We start from the raw sequence: 19,207 nt of genomic DNA on the forward strand, positions 1-19,207 counted from the left end.
AGGCAGTGTAAACAATATAATTCACTCTGAATATACGCATCTGAGCAAGTAGGCAGTGTAATCAAAGGTGCAGATGAGGGTCTGTAATGTATATCAGTTATATTATACATATAAATAAATATGGTTACAATGAACACTAGAATCTATATACTATGAGTAAGTCAGTATACAGTCATATACACATGCTGCTCAGGCGGGAAGAAGGACGGGCACAGACTCTAGCCGGCCCCTCGGGCCACGCCTGCCTGCCAGGGTGACTCACCCACCGCCCGGCGAGACGGGTCCGTCTGTTTGTGTCTCTTGTCATGTTGCCTTAACCTACTTCTCTCTCCACGTGCGACATGCGGAGGAGACGTCTGTACGTATATGGTGTTGTTCTTTTGTGAATCAGTAAAATCAATCCACTGTTTTCAAATTAAAATGTATTTGACTATTATGCACTTTGCTGCTAAGTAACCTACCGTGCCTATATTACTACCTACTATGCTAATATGCCTATATTACTACATACTATACCTACCTACCTCAAAACTCACCTTTTCAATCTTGCTTTTGACCTCTAATTCTGTCGGTTTTATTTTATTTTGTCATGTATGTGTCTGTCTATATTACTATACACTCAAGACTGCAGCACTCAAGTTCAACACTGTTTGATGAACAACATCACTGGCCCTGAGCTGCCAGAGCTGTACCCCTCCTCCTGCTGACTTGTTGTCACTTTGGATAAAAGCGCTCGGCTAAATGACTAAATGTAAATGTTGTGCCAAATGATAATAATAATACATATAAATAAATAACTCTGGCCTCGCTCTGGATAAAGACAGCAGCACTCAGAAGGGGGGGGAGGATGGGGGGGGGGGGGGAGTCTAACATTCCCATAAATTCTTCCACTATGGAACTACATTAAGGATGACCTGCAGCACGTAGTAGAGGACGGGGGGGGGGGGGGGGGGGGGGGGGGGCTCTGACCTGCAGCACGTAGTAGAGGACGGGGGGGGGGGGGGGGGGGGGGGCTCTGACCTGCAGCACGTAGTAGAGGACAGGGGGGAGGACAGGGGGGGGCTCTGACCTGCAGCACGTAGTAGAGGACGGGGGGGGGGGGGCTCTGACCTGCAGCACGTAGTAGAGGACAGGGGGGAGGACAGGGGGGGGCTCTGACCTGCAGCACGTAGTAGAGGACAGGGGGGAGGACAGGGGGGGGGCTCTGACCTGCAGCACATAGTAGAGGACAGGGGGGAGGACAGGGGGGGGCTCTGACCTGCAGCACGTAGTCCAGCGCCAGGTGCCTGAAGCACTTGCGGGTGAGGCTCAGGGTGCCCGTGGCCTCCTCCACCTCGTGGGGCTTGTTCCTGGGCGCCTGGGCGTTCTTCACCTGGGCGATCTCCAGGTCCTCACGCACCCTGTCGAAGTGCTTCTTGGTCTCCTTGAACTTACGGACGTCCCTGAGGGAGACACGGTGGAGACAAATTCAAGTTAGAGTGAGATGTCTTTAGATTAGATTAAAATTAGGGATGCTCGATATTGGCTTTTTTACCGATACCGATATACCGATATTGTCCAACTCTTAATTGCCGATACCGATATCAGGGTTGCCCCCCCAAAAAACGGAATAATTTCAGGTAATTAACATTACATATCTCTTGTTGTGGAATTAACACAACATTATGCATACTTTTGACAATAAATAAAATCAGAATTTGTTCTTACTTGCTTGCCTGGGTAAATAAAGGTTATAGAAATGTAATTTTTCATTTTTAATTTTTTTAACCGATACCGATATTTTCCGATATCACATTTGAATGCCAATATCGACCGATAATATCGGTAGGCCGATGATATCGGACATCCCTAATTAAAATGTATAGTCATCATGCAGCACAAGTACAGTACAACGGAATAATAAGTTTGGCCTCCAACCAGAGTGCAAATGTAACAGTAAAGTGCAACAGTAATGTACAATGTACAGGTGATTAAACTGGGTATAAAATATATAAATTAGTACTACTGAGTAATAGTGCTAATCAGATGTATGCACAGAGTTGTAGTATTACTATGTACAGTGATGCAGGTATAAAGACACTATGGTAGTACGTCATACTGGCCAGCAGCGTAACTAGTAAGAGTAGGTGAGGGATATGTACAGATATATAGATATAGTATCTACAGATATGTAACAAGGATATATCTGCAGGTATGTACAGACAGATGTGGGTAGATATGTATACGGTATATACAGCATTATTATTTCACATGCCATCGTACAGAGTTATATGGGTGTTATGTGTTATACGAGTTATCTTTGGCATAGTGTTCTTGTTTTCCGTATTCAATGAATTCCAATTTATAACACAACACAAGATGCTTGTGCCCTGATGATGAGGATAAGCGCTCGAGGAAGAAACCCCACTCCCATTGCCAAGAGGAAGTCTAACGTTCCCATAAATTCTTCCACTATGGAACTACATTAAGGATGAATTACGTGGCCCCTAGCGGCCCCCGACGGCCCCCGACAGCACTGCCAACTTCAACAGACCCACATTTAAACAGGAATCTCTGTTTCCTTGATGATGACAGAACATCCATCCCCATCCTCGTCAGCCCTTTCCGTGCCAAGCGTTCCAATATTTGAAGGAAGACGTTGAATCGGCGAGTGAATTGATCCCCACCCTCTCTGCTTGTCGTCTCCATGATTTATTATTTATTCATGCTGCGTTTTATTGCACTTGTGTTCGCTTTTCCATGATCGACTACCTGTGTCTAACAGAGGACCTGCTGTAACTCTCTGTCTGTTCACACTGTATAAATAAAGCTTTTAATAATCAGTCAGTGCGGTGATCTACAGTGTGGGAACAAGACCACTCCCTTTTTACGAAAGAGTGGAATTTCCATCAAAAGATAATGGAAATAGCATCTGTATCATAGTTTGAATTGGATACCGTTGTGAAAATTTAAATGACCATCGAACGACCTTATTTGTACGGGCTGTTCTGTGTCCCCGTCCCACCTTTGGGGACTGGGGACAGTTATAAGACAAGATAAGATACTGTAAGATATTCCTTTACTGATCCTCTTGGGAAAGAGGCGTCATAGCAGCATGGGAGAGGGGAGGGGGGGGGGGGGGGGGGGGGGGTAATAGCAGAAAGGCAAAAATATAGGCAATCAAATTTGATCTGAATATAAAAATACGAGAAAACAATATAATTAACTCTAATTATTATTCACCTGTACATTGTATATTACTACTTCACTTTACTGCTACATTTGCACTCTGGTTGGAGGCCAAACCTCTTTTCTTTGTACTGTACTTGTGCTGTAATGATGACAATACATTTTAATCTAATCAAATCTAATATAAATCAAATTGTATATATCTACAACAGCATTATCTGATCTGAAAAACACCAAAAAAGGTAAAAAAAAGAAAAGAAAAAATCCCCTTAAAATGTGAAACTTGGACTGGTATTTCTAGGACTTTGATGAAGTTTGACTTCCCCTCTCAGTTACTGAGACGTGCTGAAGCAGCTCCACTCTCTCCACTTACTCTTTGACGAAGTTGTGCAGCTGCTGCTTGACGGAGCGCTGGGCCTGATCGAACAGAATCTGAAGAGAGAGGGAGAGGCTGCAGTCAAGATGCTGTTCAGGGTCATTATTACCAGCCACACCCAGATACAGAGAGACATTATTACCATGACAATTATAATAATAACAACACCAACAACAACAATTATAATAACAACAACAACAACAACAACAACAACAACAACAACAACAACAACAACAATAATAATAATAATAATAATAACAATAATAATAATAATAATAATAACATTAATAATAACAATAATAATAGCAATAATAATAATAACAATAATAATATAATAACAATAATAATGATGATATTAACACTTTGGTTGCCTAAGGTTAAATTAATGATATACCATAGATTGCCAGCGCTATTTGTCTATGGAGAAAGTCCCCTTCTTTGCAGGGCTATAACTTTTTAAATTCTATTGCTACATTGCCATTATTAGGGCCATTCAAAGTCCTATATGTATTGTTCATTGTGTAGCAACATTCACATATTCATAGTAAAGTATGGTCTAATGTATAAGTATGTTTTCATCTCTTTCTGCAGCTTTCTCCAGAACGTGATATATAGCCCCAAATGCATTATATTGATGATGAAATACAGTTTGATGGCAATCAGCGCGATATAAAAAAATTCCAACTAGACGTACTTCTAGAAGTTACTACACGTCATCTGATGTTGACCGGATGGGCGAGGGGGCGTTTATAATTCCGTGGGCAGCGTTATACCAATCATCTAATGTGGGTCAAATGTTGATAATATCAGTTATTATCGAAGAAGGTAACGTTACACGCTGAAACTCACCCCAGTCTCCGCGCGCCGTTGGGCGATCATCGTCGAGTAGAAATTTTATCATTATGGGATATATTTTTACCCGGTCCATCTCCAGCTTGTATAATGGTATATACGTCCAAATCATGTTGTTTATCGAGTTATTGGCAATCGATCACCGTGTAGCGTGACGAGCCAGAGTCACATGAACCATAGCGAGCGCCCGGAAGTACTACGGTCGTCATGACAACCTCTATTCAACATCCTGTTTTGGCGATTGCGCCGATCGGCCACCAGATGGCGCTCCTGAACCGCCAGAGAGCTCAGTGGGTCCTGCTGGTGGATCTCAGGCCAGCGGAGGGACATTATGAATCCGATCGCAGATTTTTGAAATATTGATATAAGGACGCTGTACAGCGTCCCCCAGCAACTTTAGCATGGCCAGCAAAGACGTGAAAAGACGTGTCCCGGCGCTCAAAGTGTTAATAATAATGCAATAATAACAACAATAACAATAATAATAACAATTATTATTATTATATGCACACAACTAAACCTTGGGTTTAGAATAATAACATCCCTGTGAAGAGAACCAGTGTAGTTAACAGTCAAGGAGCTCTTATCCATAGAAGTTACTCTATGCTGCTATTTCTATGATGTATATTTTCAACCAACAGGGGGAGACAAAGCACAGCGACTGCACACGGTGGATGACAGCGATGAGAAGCCTTCATGTCTGCAGAAGGTAAATGATGATGAGGAACATCACAGACTCACTAACACACACACACACACACACACACACTGTAACACACACATACTGGAACACACACACACACACATACTGTAACACACACACATACTGTAACACACACACATACTGTAACACACACACACATACTGTAACACACACATACTGTAACACATCCTGTAACACACACATATGTACTGTAACACACACTTACACATACTGTAACACACACATATGTACTGTAACACACACACTTACACATACTGTAACACACACATATGTACTGTAACGCACACACTTACTGTAACACATACTGTAACACATAACACACAACGCTCGCTAGTCGCTGCTCATTTCACATTCAACCCCCCTCTGAGGATGCTGCCGCTATATAGGTCACCCTGCAGGAGGAGGAGAGGGAGGAGAGGAAGGAGGGAGGGAGGGAGGAGAGGAAGGAGAGGAAGGGGGAGAGGAAGGAGGGAGGAAGGAGAGGAAGGAGGGAGGAAGGAGAGGAAGGGGGAGGGAGGGAGGACAGGAAGGAGGGAGGAAGGAGAGGAAGGAGAGGAGGGAGAGGAAGGAGAGGAAGGAGAGGAGGGAGAGGAAGGGGGAGGGAGGGAGGACAGGAAGGAGGGAGGAAGGAGAGGAAGGAGAGGAGGGAGAGGAAGGAGGGAGGGAGGAGAGGAAGGAGGGAGGGAGGAAGAAGGAGAGGGAGGGGAGGATAATTTTGGTACAGTGTGACGACACTGCAGAGCCTGCATCCAATCTGCGTCAAGAGCCCCGAGTTCTACAACCACAGCCTGGCAGCGGAAGGAGACGTTAGGTGGGTCTGGTGACATCAGAGACGTTAGGTAGGTCTGGTGACATCAGAGACGTTAGGTAGGTCTGGTGACATCAGAGACGTTAGGTAGGTCTGGTGACATCAGAGACGTTAGGTAGGTCTGGTGACATCAGAGACGTTAGGTAGGTCTGGTGACATCAGAGACGTTAGGTAGGTCTGGTGACATCAGAGACGTTAGGTAGGTCTGGTGACATCAGAGACGTTAGGTGGGTCTGGTGACATCAGAGACGTTAGGTAGGTCTGCTGACAGCTGAGACGTTAGGTAGGTCTGGTGACATCAGAGACGTTAGGTAGGTCTGGTGACATCAGAGACGTTAGGTAGGTCTGGTGACATCAGAGACGTTAGGTAGGTCTGGTGACATCAGAGACGTTAGGTAGGTCTGGTGACATCAGAGACGTTAGGTAGGTCTGGTGACATCAGAGACGTTAGGTGGGTCTGGTGACATCAGAGACGTTAGGTAGGTCTGCTGACAGCTGAGACGTTAGGTAGGTCTGGTGACATCAGAGACGTTAGGTAGGTCTGCTGACATCAGAGACGTTAGGTAGGTCTGGTGACATCAGAGACGTTAGGTAGGTCTGGTGACATCAGAGACGTTAGGTAGGTCTGGTGACATCAGAGACGTTAGGTAGGTCTGGTGACATCAGAGACGTTAGGTAGGTCTGCTGACATCAGAGACGTTAGGTAGGTCTGGTGACATCAGAGACGTTAGGTAGGTCTGGTGACATCAGAGACGTTAGGTAGGTCTGGTGACATCAGAGACGTTAGGTAGGTCTGGTGACGGCTGAGACGTTAGGTAGGTCTGCTGACGGCTGAGACGTTAGGTAGGTCTGGTGACATCAGAGACGTTAGGTAGGTCTGGTGACATCAGAGACGTTAGGTAGGTCTGCTGACATCTGAGACGTTAGGTAGGTCTGGTGACATCAGAGACGTTAGGTAGGTCTGGTGACATCAGAGACGTTAGGTGGGTCTGGTGACATCAGAGACGTTAGGTAGGTCTGCTGACGGCTGAGACGTTAGGTAGGTCTGGTGACATCAGAGACGTTAGGTAGGTCTGGTGACATCAGAGACGTTAGGTAGGTCTGCTGACATCTGAGACGTTAGGTAGGTCTGGTGAGACGTTAGGTAGGTCTGGTGACATCAGAGACGTTAGGTAGGTCTGGTGACATCAGAGACGTTAGGTAGGTCTGCTGACAGAGCAGCACATCATTCCCCTGGCAGAGTAACCTGTGTTTGGATTACTACTAGGTACATTTCCGGAGACCTTGTGATTGAAGCTAGCAGACGAAGGCGTCTGGTTTTTAGAACTGTTTCCGCCCAGACAGACACCTCCTCTCGTTGCCAGTAAGTTCAAGGCGGAACTGCTTAGGATTCCTGTCGGATACAAACACGTGCCGCGCAAACCAGACAAACGTACTTCTCTAGATTATTTCCCTGATAATATGAAGTAACGTGAGTCATCTCTTAACCTTCTCTCTCTCTCTCCCCCCTCTCTCTTTCTCTCTCCATCAATCTCTCCCTCTCTCTCTTCTCTTTCTCTCTCCCTCTCTCTCACGTCATTGTGAGAGAGCTGTCCCAGTGGTGTTTAGTATCATACATGTATCAATATGACGTCCATCCCTCTAGATTCTCTCTCTCTCTCTCTCTCTCTCTCTCTCTCTCTCTCTCTCTCTCTCTCTCTCTCTCCCTCTCTCCCTCCCTCTCTCTCTCCCTCTCTCTCGTCATTGTGAGAGAGAGCTGTCCCAGTGGTGTTTAGTATCATACATGTATCAATATGAAGCGTCCATGCCTCTAGACTCTCTCTCTCTCTCTCTCTCCCTCTCTCCCTCTCTCCCTCTCTCTCTCCCTCTCTCTCTCCCTCTCTCTCTCCCTCTCTCTCTCTCTCTCTCTCCCTCTCTCTCTCTGTCTCTCTCCCTCTCTCTCTCTCTCTCTCTCTCTCTCTCTCTCTCTCCCTCTCTCTCTCCGCTTGAGATTCAAAGAGGTTGTACGTGTTTTCACGCTTGAGATTAAGGCTACATTTTACTGCTCTGTAAACACTTGACTGGATCCAAATAAGGCCAAGAGAGCCTGCGAGTGGAACATGCGGATCAGAACGACACAGAAGAACAGCAGAACAAGTCCTTCCTCCCTGAACCGCTCGTGATTCTTTCTCCCATCATGTCAGAGAGCCCGGCCCAGCACTTGATGAACCAACAAAGGAATTCCAGAAGCACACAAGAGTCTGCCTCCTCCATCCTGCCGACCATAAATATGCTAATGGCCGTCCATTTCCCTGTCAAGTAAACACTCTGACCACGCACAGGGTAGTTATTCACAGACACTCTTGAAGAGTTTCATCTGTAGATGGAAAATGCGATGTTTAAAAAAAAAATTACTTAACGCAACGGGCGCCTCCTTTGTTTACATTTGGATCACTGATTGGGTCTTTAAAGTAACAACAACTCTTAAAAAAAAGAAAAAAAAGCTAAAGCACATTAGCAGAGGCGTTAAACAGAGGTCTAATGTATCCTCGCTCCAAGAGGCTTCTGGGATTGATCTTGAATGAGGCGGCTGCTGAACCGCGCCTTTGGTCGCCGTAAATCACGAGTCTGGCAGAGGAGAGCAGTGTGTGTGTGTGTGTGTGTGTGTGTGTCTTTGTGCGTGTGTGCGTGTGTGCGTGTGTGTCTTTGTGCGTGTGTGTGTGTGGTCGTTCTGTTTGCCTGGATGGATGATAGTTTACAAGCTCCAACAAAACAGCGAGTGAGTGCAGGAGGAGTGATGAGGCTGGGGGTGTGGAGGCCGTAAACACCAGGGGGCGTCGGACCAGATCACAGGTGACTCCCTGGTGGAGGTCTGAGGACCGAGGCCTCTGCGTTAAAAACCACAGCCTTTTAAAGAGTCGAAAAGTAAACAAACACACCTCCGTGTTTACGGCAGAAGTGTGTGTGTGTTTGTGTGCGAGTGTGGGTGAGTATGTGTACACATGCATTTGCATATTGCATGGCGTGTGTGTGTGTGTGTGTGTGTGTGTGTGTGTGTGTGTGTGTGTGTGTGTGTGTGCGTGTACAGCATATGTTTCTGTGCGTTTGTGTATGCGAGCGTGAGTGTGAGTATATGTGTGTGTGCGTGAGAAAGAGGGAGGGGGAGAAAGAATGTGACTGTGTGTGTGTGTGTGTGTGTGTGTGTGCGTGTGTGCGTGTGTGTACATGAGTACCACATGTGTTTATATGTGTGTGCCTGAAATAAAGAGAATCTTAGTGTATGTGTGTGTGGGTGTGTGTGTTTATGTGTGTGTCTGTCAACAAAAAAGTGCTGAGAGGTTTCCTGGCCCCCGGGTAGAGCGGTGCAGCCTGTCATCCTGAGAACAGACTGTAGATACCAGACTGTAGATACCAGACTGTAGATACCAGACTGTAGATACCAGACTGTAGATACTAGACTGTAGATACTAGACTGTAGATACTAGACTGTAGATACTAGACTGTAGATACTAGACTGTAGATACCAGACTGTAGATACTAGACTGTAGATACCAGACTGTAGATACTAGACTGTAGATACTAGACTGTAGATACTAGACTGTAGATACTAGACTGTAGATACTAGACTGTAGATACCAGACTGTAGATACTAGACTGTAGATACTAGACTGTAGATACTAGACTGTAGATACCAGACTGTAGATACTAGACTGTAGATACTAGACTGTAGATACTAGACTGTAGATACTAGACTGTAGATACTAGACTGTAGATACAGATACTAGACTGTAGATACTAGACTGTAGATACTAGACTGTAGATACTAGACTGTAGATACCAGACTGTAGATACTAGACTGTAGATACAGATACTAGACTGTAGATACTAGACTGTAGATACTAGACTGTAGATACTAGACTGTAGATACTAGACTGTAGATACTAGACTGTAGATACAGATATGTATTTACCATAAAACTGGGCTGTGTGAATATGGGGTATATTCACACACATTCTTCAATAGTTTGATCTGTAGATGCCGGTAAATATTAGTAATTCTCCATTTAGAACTTTCTTAATGCCCGTTTGTTAGCTTTTGGATCGCTGATCGCTTCTTTAAAGTAACAAAAACTCTGCCATAACTCTTGGAAAAGAACATCATGGGACACAACGAGAGGCGTAAATAGAGGGGGTGCAGCCGGTGAGCGCGGGGGCACCGGCGAGAGGGGCCTCCTCTCCCGAGTCAATAGAGGCCACACAATAGACCTCTCACGGGGCACATGTTTCCGGCCACTCCCGTCTCCGCAGTCTCTCCTGCAGCCATAGGGGAAACCGATGGACTATTAATAGATCACTGCTCGCTCGCTGCTTCGGCAGTGGTTCCTGTGAACAAGGCCTTCTTCTAACTAACGTACATTTCTCTCTCCGATAAGGGATTTAGAATTTCAGGTCAGGTCACCAGCACCAGTGCACTGTCTGCAACATCCGGGTCGTTCAGGTTTAGCAATTTGGGTTTTTAATAAACTGAACGTTAACAAAACATAAAATGCTTCGGTGGAACTGGCTTTGGGAACTGAGCGAGTGTGGGATACTATTTAAAAAAAAAAATGTATCTACTTTTTCTCCCCATTTTCAATTTTTCTCCCATCCCAATTTCGTATTTTCCAATTCTACCCTCCCCTGTCTCGAACGTTGTTAGACCATGCCTCCCACTGGTCGGCTGCAATGTGGACCAAGCCTTGCATCACGTGTCCGCTCCGGTACTCGAGGAGGCAGCCGTGGCATCTTTTCACCTGTACAGCGCGATCTCTCAGTGGCGAGGAGTAACGCGGGGGAGGCTCACGCTGCCCCCGATTCTGCTGTACAGGCGCACCAACACGACCTGTAGGAGTCGCTGTCCACAACGTCCGATCCCCACCCACCGGCTTTCCCACCCCCTAACACTGCCAATTGTATTAGTATGAACGACCAGCCAAGCCGGAAGCAACGGCGAGAGCTGGGCTCGAACCCAGCATCTCCTGCGTTAGTGGCGAGCGCCTTGCCCACTGCGCCACTTAGCCGCCCAGTGTGGGATACTATTGAAGTTGTGAGCTATACTGACAAAATGTAATGGGACCACGTTTCTGTGTCCCCATGAATATGGAATGGTCTGAACACCAAAACGACTACGAAAAATCTCTAATCTGATGAGCCCCCACGTCACCCCACTCCTCAGAGAGCTGCACTGGCTTCCCATCGCCGCAGGAATCCGCTTCGAGGTCCTTGACCTGGCGTACCGTGCGGCGAGGGGAACGGCTCCCTCCTACCTCCGGTCAATGGTCTCCAACTACACACCCTCAAGACCCCTACGCTCTGCATCTTCTAACTACATACCCTCAAGACCCCTCCGCTCTGCATCTTCTAAATACACACCCTCAAGATTATGCTCTACATCTTCTAACTACACACCATCAAGACCCTTACACTCTACATCTTCTAACTACACACCATCAAGACCCCTACGCTCTGCATCTTCTAACTACACACCCTCAAGACCCCTACGCTCTGCATCTTCTAACTACACACCCTCAAGACCCCTCCGCTCTACATCTTCTAACTATACACCCTCAAGACCCCTACGCTCTACATCTTCTAACTACACACCCTCAAGACCCCTACGCTCTGCATCTTCTAACTACACACCCTCAAGACCCCTCCGCTCTGCATCTTCTAACTACACACCCTCAAGACCCCTACACTCTACATCTTCTAACTACACACCCTCAAGACCCCTCCGCTCTGCATCTTCTAACTACACACCCTCAAGACCCCTCCGCTCTGCATCTTCTAACTACACACCCTCAAGACCCCTCCGCTCTGCATCTTCTAACTACACACCCTCAAGACCCCTACGCTCTACATCTTCTAACTACACACCCTCAAGACCCCTACGCTCTGCATCTTCTAACTACACACCCTCAAGACCCCTACGCTCTGCATCTTCTAACTACACACCCTCTCAAGACCCCTACGCTCTGCATCTTCTAACTACACACCCTCAAGACCCCTACGCTCTGCATCTTCTAACTACACACCCTCAAGACCCCTACGCTCTGCATCTTCTAACTACACACCCTCAAGACCTCTACGCTTTGCATCTTCTAACTACACACCCTCAAGACCCCTACGCTCTGCATCTTCTAACTACACACCCCCTCAAGACCCCTACGCTCTACATCTTCTAACTACACACCCTCAAGACCCCTACGCTCTCTTCTAACTACACACCCTCAAGACCCCTACGCTCTGCATCTTCTAAATACACACCCTCAAGATTATGCTCTACATCTTCTAACTACACACCTTCAAGACCCCTACGCTCTGCATCTTCTAACTACACACCCTCAAGACCCCTACGCTCTGCATCTTCTAACCACACACCCTCAAGACCCCTACGCTCTGCATCTTCTAACTACACAGCCTCAAGACCCCTACGCTCTGCATCTTCTAACTACACACCCTCAAGACCCCTACGTTCTACATCTTCTAACCACACACCCTCAAGACCCCTACGCTCTGCATCTTCTAACTACACAGCCTCAAGACCCCTACGCTCTGCATCTTCTAATTACACAACCTCAAGACCCCTACGCTCTGCATCTTCTAACCACACACCCTCAAGACCCCTACGCTCTGCATCTTCTAACTACACAGCCTCAAGACCCCTACGCTCTGCATCTTCTAATTACACACCCTCAAGACCCCTACGCTCTGCATCTTCTAACCACACACCCTCAAGACCCCTACACTCTGCATCTTCTAACTACACACCCTCAAGACCCCTACCCTCTACATCTTCTAACTACACACCCTCAAGACCCCTACGTTCTACATCTTCTAACTATACACCCTCAAGACCCCTACGCTCTACATCTTCTAACTACACACCCTCAAGACCCCTCCGCTCTACATCTTCTAACTACACACCCTCAAGACCCCTACGCTCTACATCTTCTAACTACACACCCTCAAGACCCCTACGCTCTACATCTTCTAACTATACACCCTCAAGACCCCTCCGCTCTACATCTTCTAACTACACACCCTCAAGACCCCTACGCTCTGCATCTTCTAACTACACACCCTCAAGACCCCTACGCTCTGCATCTTCTAACTACACCCCCTCAAGACCCCTCCGCTCTGCATCTTCTAACTACACAGCCTCAAGACCCCTACGCTCTACATCTTCTAACTACACACCCTCAAGACCCCTACGCTCTACATCTTCTAACTACACACCCTCAAGACCCCTACGCTCTACATCTTCTAACTACACACCCTCAAGACCCCTACACTCTACATCTTCTGGCCGCCTCGATCCACTCCTATCCGAGCTCCTCCTGGGGGGTCATGAAAGAGAAGCTGGCTATTCTAGGTCCTTGCTCCACAATGGTGGAACGAACTTCCCATCACAGTCAGGACAGCTGAAACATCGACTAAAAACACACTTATTCAATCAATATCTGAAATAAAAATAAATAAATAAATACTGACCTTCGTACTGTCTTTTACTATTATGTTCCTCACTACTATGCTACTATACTTATACTACTACCTATCATGCTAATATGTCTATACTACTATACTTATACTACTACCCATCATGCCGATATGTCTATACTACTATACTTATACTACTACCTATCATGCTAATATGTCTATACTACTATACTTATACTACTACCCATCATGCCGATATGTCTATACTACTATGCACTGTTCAACACTATTTGACGAACAACACCACTGGCCCTTAGCTGCCAGAGATCTACCCCTCCTGGTGAATTTGCAAGTCGCTTTGGATAAAAGCGTCAGCTCAATAACCTAATGTAAATGAAAAATGTAAAATATTTTACATCATGATTACTATTAGTAGGTTATAGTTCAGTATGGCAACAATATGAGAACAGACCGATTTCGGAATGTAGTGCGAACCAAAGAAACCTAATCCGACAAGCGAGGGATAAGATCCAAGAGCCGCCTGTAGACGCGCTGGGGGGAGATGAGGGGAGCGTCCGACACCCGGATCCTTCATGACCTGATATCAGCCCTCAGGAATGAGGCGGCAATAACCGGCTTCACAATGGACTACTGTGTTGGCTGCGTCTGTGGCCCTCTGTTCAGTTTCCCTTTCATTCCAGTGGCATGTTGGGACACAGGGTGACGTTGTTGTCAGCCTTCACTGCACTAAAACAACTTCAATCGTCAATTTCCTACTCCAGTCAGTAAAACTGGGAAACAAACCGTTAACAGCCACAGTACAGCAGACACAACAGCCACAGTAGACACAACAGCACAGTAGACACAACAGCACAGTAGACACAGCAGTACAGAGGACTCTCCCAGTGTTCCTCTCCACATAAGACCTAATGCCGCGTTCACGTTACGTGGGAAGAAGCGGAAGAACCAAAGGACATCTCGTTGCTACAACTAGGAAGCCTTCACGCATTGACTCGAATACTCGATGAAACGCCCACATCCATACTTCCGCAATTCGTGATGTGAAGTCGGAGATATCAGGGTCTATAAAAAAATCCCATATGTCCTAGTAGGAATTACCACTAGGAGGCTGACGTGAATGGTTTTTCCCAGTCGGAAGCTGGTTCTTCCGCTTCTTCCCACGTAACGTGAACGCGGCGTAAGACACAAGCTACCTTTTGTTTTGTTTTGTCTACCTAAATGTTTACTGTGAGCGATTTGTAGTGCCAAATTTACCTCAGGATGATTAAAGTGTTTCTATTCTATTCTATTCTACCAGAAACGGTTAATAAAACTGTCATCTCTTCTCTTCCTTATTTCAATTTTTTTTTCCAGATTATAAATACACCCGTGAGGCAGCAACACTAGCATCCCAGATGGTGGTCATGTGGTTTCCTGTCCTTATGGGAACTGTGGTCATGTGTTTTCCTGTCCCAGATGGGAACTGTGGTCATGTGGTTTCCTGTCTGTCCCTACGGGAACTGTGGTCATGTGGTATCCTATCCCAGATGGGAACTGTGGGCATGTGGTTTCCTGTCCCAGATGGGAACTGTGGTCATGTGGTTTCCTGTCCCAGATTGGAACTGTGGTCATGTGGTTTCCTGTCCCAGATGGGAACTGTGGTCATGTGGTTTCCTGTCCCAGATGGGAACTGTGGTCATGTGGTTTACTGTCCCAGATGGGAACTGTGGTCATGTGGTTTCCTGTCCCAGATGGGAACTGTGGTCATGTGGTTTCCTGTCCCAGATGGGAACTGTGGTCATGTGGTTTCCTGTCCCAGATGGGAACTGTGGTCATGTGGTTTCCTGTCCCAGATGGGAACTGTAGTCATGTGGTTTCCTGTCCCTATGGGAACTGTGGTCATGTGGTTTCCTGTCCCAGATGGGAACTGTGGTCATGTGGTTTCCTGTCCCAGATGGGAACTGTGGTCATGTGGTTTCCTGTCCCAGATGGGAACTGTGGTCATGTGGTTTCCTGTCCCTATGGGAACTGTGGTCATGTGGTTTCCTGTCCCTATGGGAACTGTGGTCATGTGGTTTCCTGTCCCTATGGGAACTGTGGTCATGTGGTTTCCTGTCCCTATGGGAACTGTGGTCATGTGGTTTCCTGTCCCTATGGGAACTGCGGTCATGTGGTTTCCTGTCCCTATGGGAACTGTGGTCATGTGGTTTCCTGTCCCTATGGGAACTGTGGTCATGTGGTTTCCTGTCCCTATGGGAACTGTGGTCATGTGGTTTCCTGTCCCTATGGGAACTGTGGTCATGTGGTTTCCTGTCCCTATGGGAACTGCGGTCATGTGGTTTCCCCGCTGATAATCCTGGGTTTGTGTGTAAATACTGTTCAGGAACTGTCTTGTTGGATTAATCCCCCAAATCCCCATCTCCATGCTCACCTCTCATTTCTAAAACAGAGGACGTGCTTGAATGTTGTTTAACTACATCGCTGAAGTACGCTTTGACATTGTGTTTCTTTTGGAGGGGGGGGGGGGGGTTGTGGTGGTGCATGCTGCCTTGCAAATTAGACGGATGACAACAGGGAGCAGGACGACCGCGGCCTCTATTCAAAATGTGAGGACCTGGCAGGAGCAAGAGCTGCATCCGCTGGGAAACTCTGACGGAACTAAAACGTGAATTGGTGCATTTATATAACAGCTTTTATCCAAAGCGCTTTACAATTTGTTCCTCACATTTTTTTCACACACCGACGGCGGAGGCGACCATGCAAGGTGCCGACCTTGGGCGACCATGTCTGTGCTTAACCGTGTGTGCGTGTGTGTTTGTGCGCAGTGTGTGTGTGTGTGTGCGTGCGTACGTGTCATAGATATCGTTTGAGCATAGATATCGCAATGAGTTCATATGCAATAGTGACATCATGATGCACTGTTTTCTTTGTTGAGACCAGCGATAAGCGGCCTGTAATCTCCTGGATCTCCTGCAGACTCCACCCTGCTTCCACCCATTCATAGAGGAGCCCCGTGTGTTAGTGAGAGGCCTGCGTTATTAATATCAGGCTGGATCAGGGATGAATGATAGACAAGTATTATCTGACTACAATGGTGTTATGGTGGTGAGTCAACCGGAGAATTAAAACAACCGTCTTCTCACTTCCCTCCAGAATCATCAGAATCGTTGACGGAGCAACAAGAGGGCCTTGTGAAATGTCTGTGTTGTCCTCCGTCTTCTAACATGGCTGCCCATAACCTAGCAACCGTTGTTTGTTTTGTACACGGATTCTATGTGCAAAACAATAGTTGCTATGCGTCGTTGATAATATGTGAGAAATATACCAACAAAAACATAATCATTTGGTGTCTTATTACTTGATCTTGTGAAGTAGTAGCAGTAGAACAGCGATATGATGCTTTTCCAGTGTTTACCTGCTCTACCACTGCATAGCAATTAGGCGTTTTCTTTTGAAAGTGGTTACCATGGTTACAGGCAGCCATGTTGGAGGAAAGAGAACATTCCATGTGAGCTGCATATATCTGGCGAAATTATGGATAAATGTGTGTGTGTGTACACATGCATGTGTGTTGTACTGTGTGTGTGTGTGTGTGTGTGTGTGTGTGTGTGTGTGTGTGTGTGTGTGTGTGTGTGTGTGTGTGTGTGTGTGTGTGTGTGTGTGTGTGTGTGTGTGTGTGTGTGTGTGTGTGTGTGTGTGTGTGTGTGTGTGTGTGTGTGTGTGTGTGTGTGTGTGTGTGTGTGTGTGTGTGTGTGTGTGTGTGTGTGTGTGTGTGTCCAGGGCACAAGGGCCTGGCTGTAACAGAGACAGTTGGCATCGACCGTTTGCCTTTGTGTCTTTTATTCATCTGGAGGAGAGACTCACTGTGTAGGAGCCACTGGCAGCTGCAGCCTCCACACACACAGTACCCCCTACACACACACACAGTACCCCCTACACACACACTGTACCCCCTACACACACACAGTACCCCCTACACACACACAGTACCCCCTACACACACACAGTACCCCCTACACACACACACAGTACCCCCTACACACACACACACACAGTACCCCCTACACACACAGTACCCCCTACACACACAGTACCCCCTACACACACAGTACCCCCTACACATGTACTACACACACACACAGTACCCCCTACACACACACACTGTACCCCCTACACACACACACTGTACCCCCTACACACACACAGTACCCCCTACACATGTACTACACACACACACAGTACCCCCTACACACACACACTGTACCCCCTACACACACACACTGTACCCCCTACACACACACAGTACCCCCTACACATGTACTACACACACTGTACCCCCTACACACACAGTACCCCCTACACATGTACTACATACACACAGTACCCCCTACACATGTACTACATACAGACAGTACCCCCTACACACACACACTGTACCCCCTACACACACAGACACACACACTCACATGCACACACACACACAGTACCCCCTACACATGTACTACATACACACAGTACCCCCTACACATGTACTACATACACACAGTACCCCCTACACATGTACTACATACACACAGTACCCCCTACACATGTACTACATACACACAGTACCCCCTACACATGTACTACATACACACAGTACCCCCTACACATGTACTACATACACACAGTACCCCCTACACATGTACTACATACACACAGTACCCCCTACACATGTACTACATACACACAGTACCCCCTACACATGTACTACATACACACAGTACCCCCTACACATGTACTACATACACACAGTACCCCCTACACATTTACTACATACACACAGTACCCCCTACACATGTACTACATACACACAGTACCCCCTAAGTACACATGTACTACATACACACAGTACCCCCTACACATGTACTACATACACACAGTACCCCCTACACATGTACTACATACACACAGTACCCCCTACACATGTACTACATACACACAGTACCCCCTACACATGTACTACATACACACAGTACCCCCTACACATGTACTACATACACACAGTACCCCCTACACATGTACTACATACACACAGTACCCCCTACACATGTACTACATACACACAGTACCCCCTACACATGTACTACATACACACAGTACCCCCTACACATGTACTACATACACACAGTACCCCCTACGCACACACACTGTACTCCCCCCATCCCCCCCGCACACACACAGTACTCCAACCCCCGCCCCCCCCCCCCCCCCCCCCAAACACACACTACCCCCCTACACACACAGTGGGACATCCATCATAAGCTGCAGATATAACCATCACCATCTCTTATTCATGAGAGCTCTGCTGGAGTCGCTCAGCTAAAGGGCGCCATGTTTAACTTAGTATTCTGTCTTTGTTGAAAAAACACATAAGAGACGTCAATCAGTGTCCCTGTTCACTTCAGGCTTCAGCTGGTAACACTACAGAGCGCGCCGCCCAGGCAGCTCAGTCGGTAGAGCACTTTGAGTCGGAAGGTTCTAGGTTCGGGACCGGGACCGCCAACTCTGCGTCTGAGTAGCACAGCTTGGTACCAAGACGTGCAATAAGTACTGGGAGCAGATGGTAGTGCCTCGTCTCCATTAGCTGTGTTCAGCCTGGCGGCTAGCCATGGTCTAGCATGGTATGGTATGGTTGGGTTTGTATCTTCACTGGACGGGCCATTTCTGTGTCTGTAGTTTTAAATGCAAATGAGCTGGTGCTCCAGAGCTCACAGAGGTCAGATCAACCTGTCAAACCAGGTGTCGCAGATCGAATATAAGTCAAGATCCTTCAACTGCAC

The 19,207-nt window shown here is 46.9% G+C and overlaps 1 protein-coding gene across 1 annotated transcript in view; it reads right to left on the reverse strand.

The window, feature by feature from the left end:
* acap3a (ArfGAP with coiled-coil, ankyrin repeat and PH domains 3a) overlaps positions 1–19,207 on the reverse strand; it is a 150,255-nt gene that overhangs the window by 35,464 nt on the left and 95,584 nt on the right. The window contains exons 5-7 of the mRNA XM_084333348.1: positions 3,542–3,600; positions 1,259–1,442; positions 1,070–1,209 (exon numbers count right to left, since the gene is read on the reverse strand). Coding sequence (XP_084189474.1) covers positions 1,070–1,209; positions 1,259–1,442; positions 3,542–3,600 — 383 coding nt within the window. The remainder of the gene's footprint in view (positions 1–1,069; positions 1,210–1,258; positions 1,443–3,541; positions 3,601–19,207) is intronic.

This window comes from Notolepis coatsorum, assembly GCF_963971535.1.
Source record: "Notolepis coatsorum genome assembly, chromosome: 17".
NCBI classification, from domain to species: Eukaryota; Metazoa; Chordata; class Actinopteri; order Aulopiformes; family Paralepididae; genus Notolepis; species Notolepis coatsorum.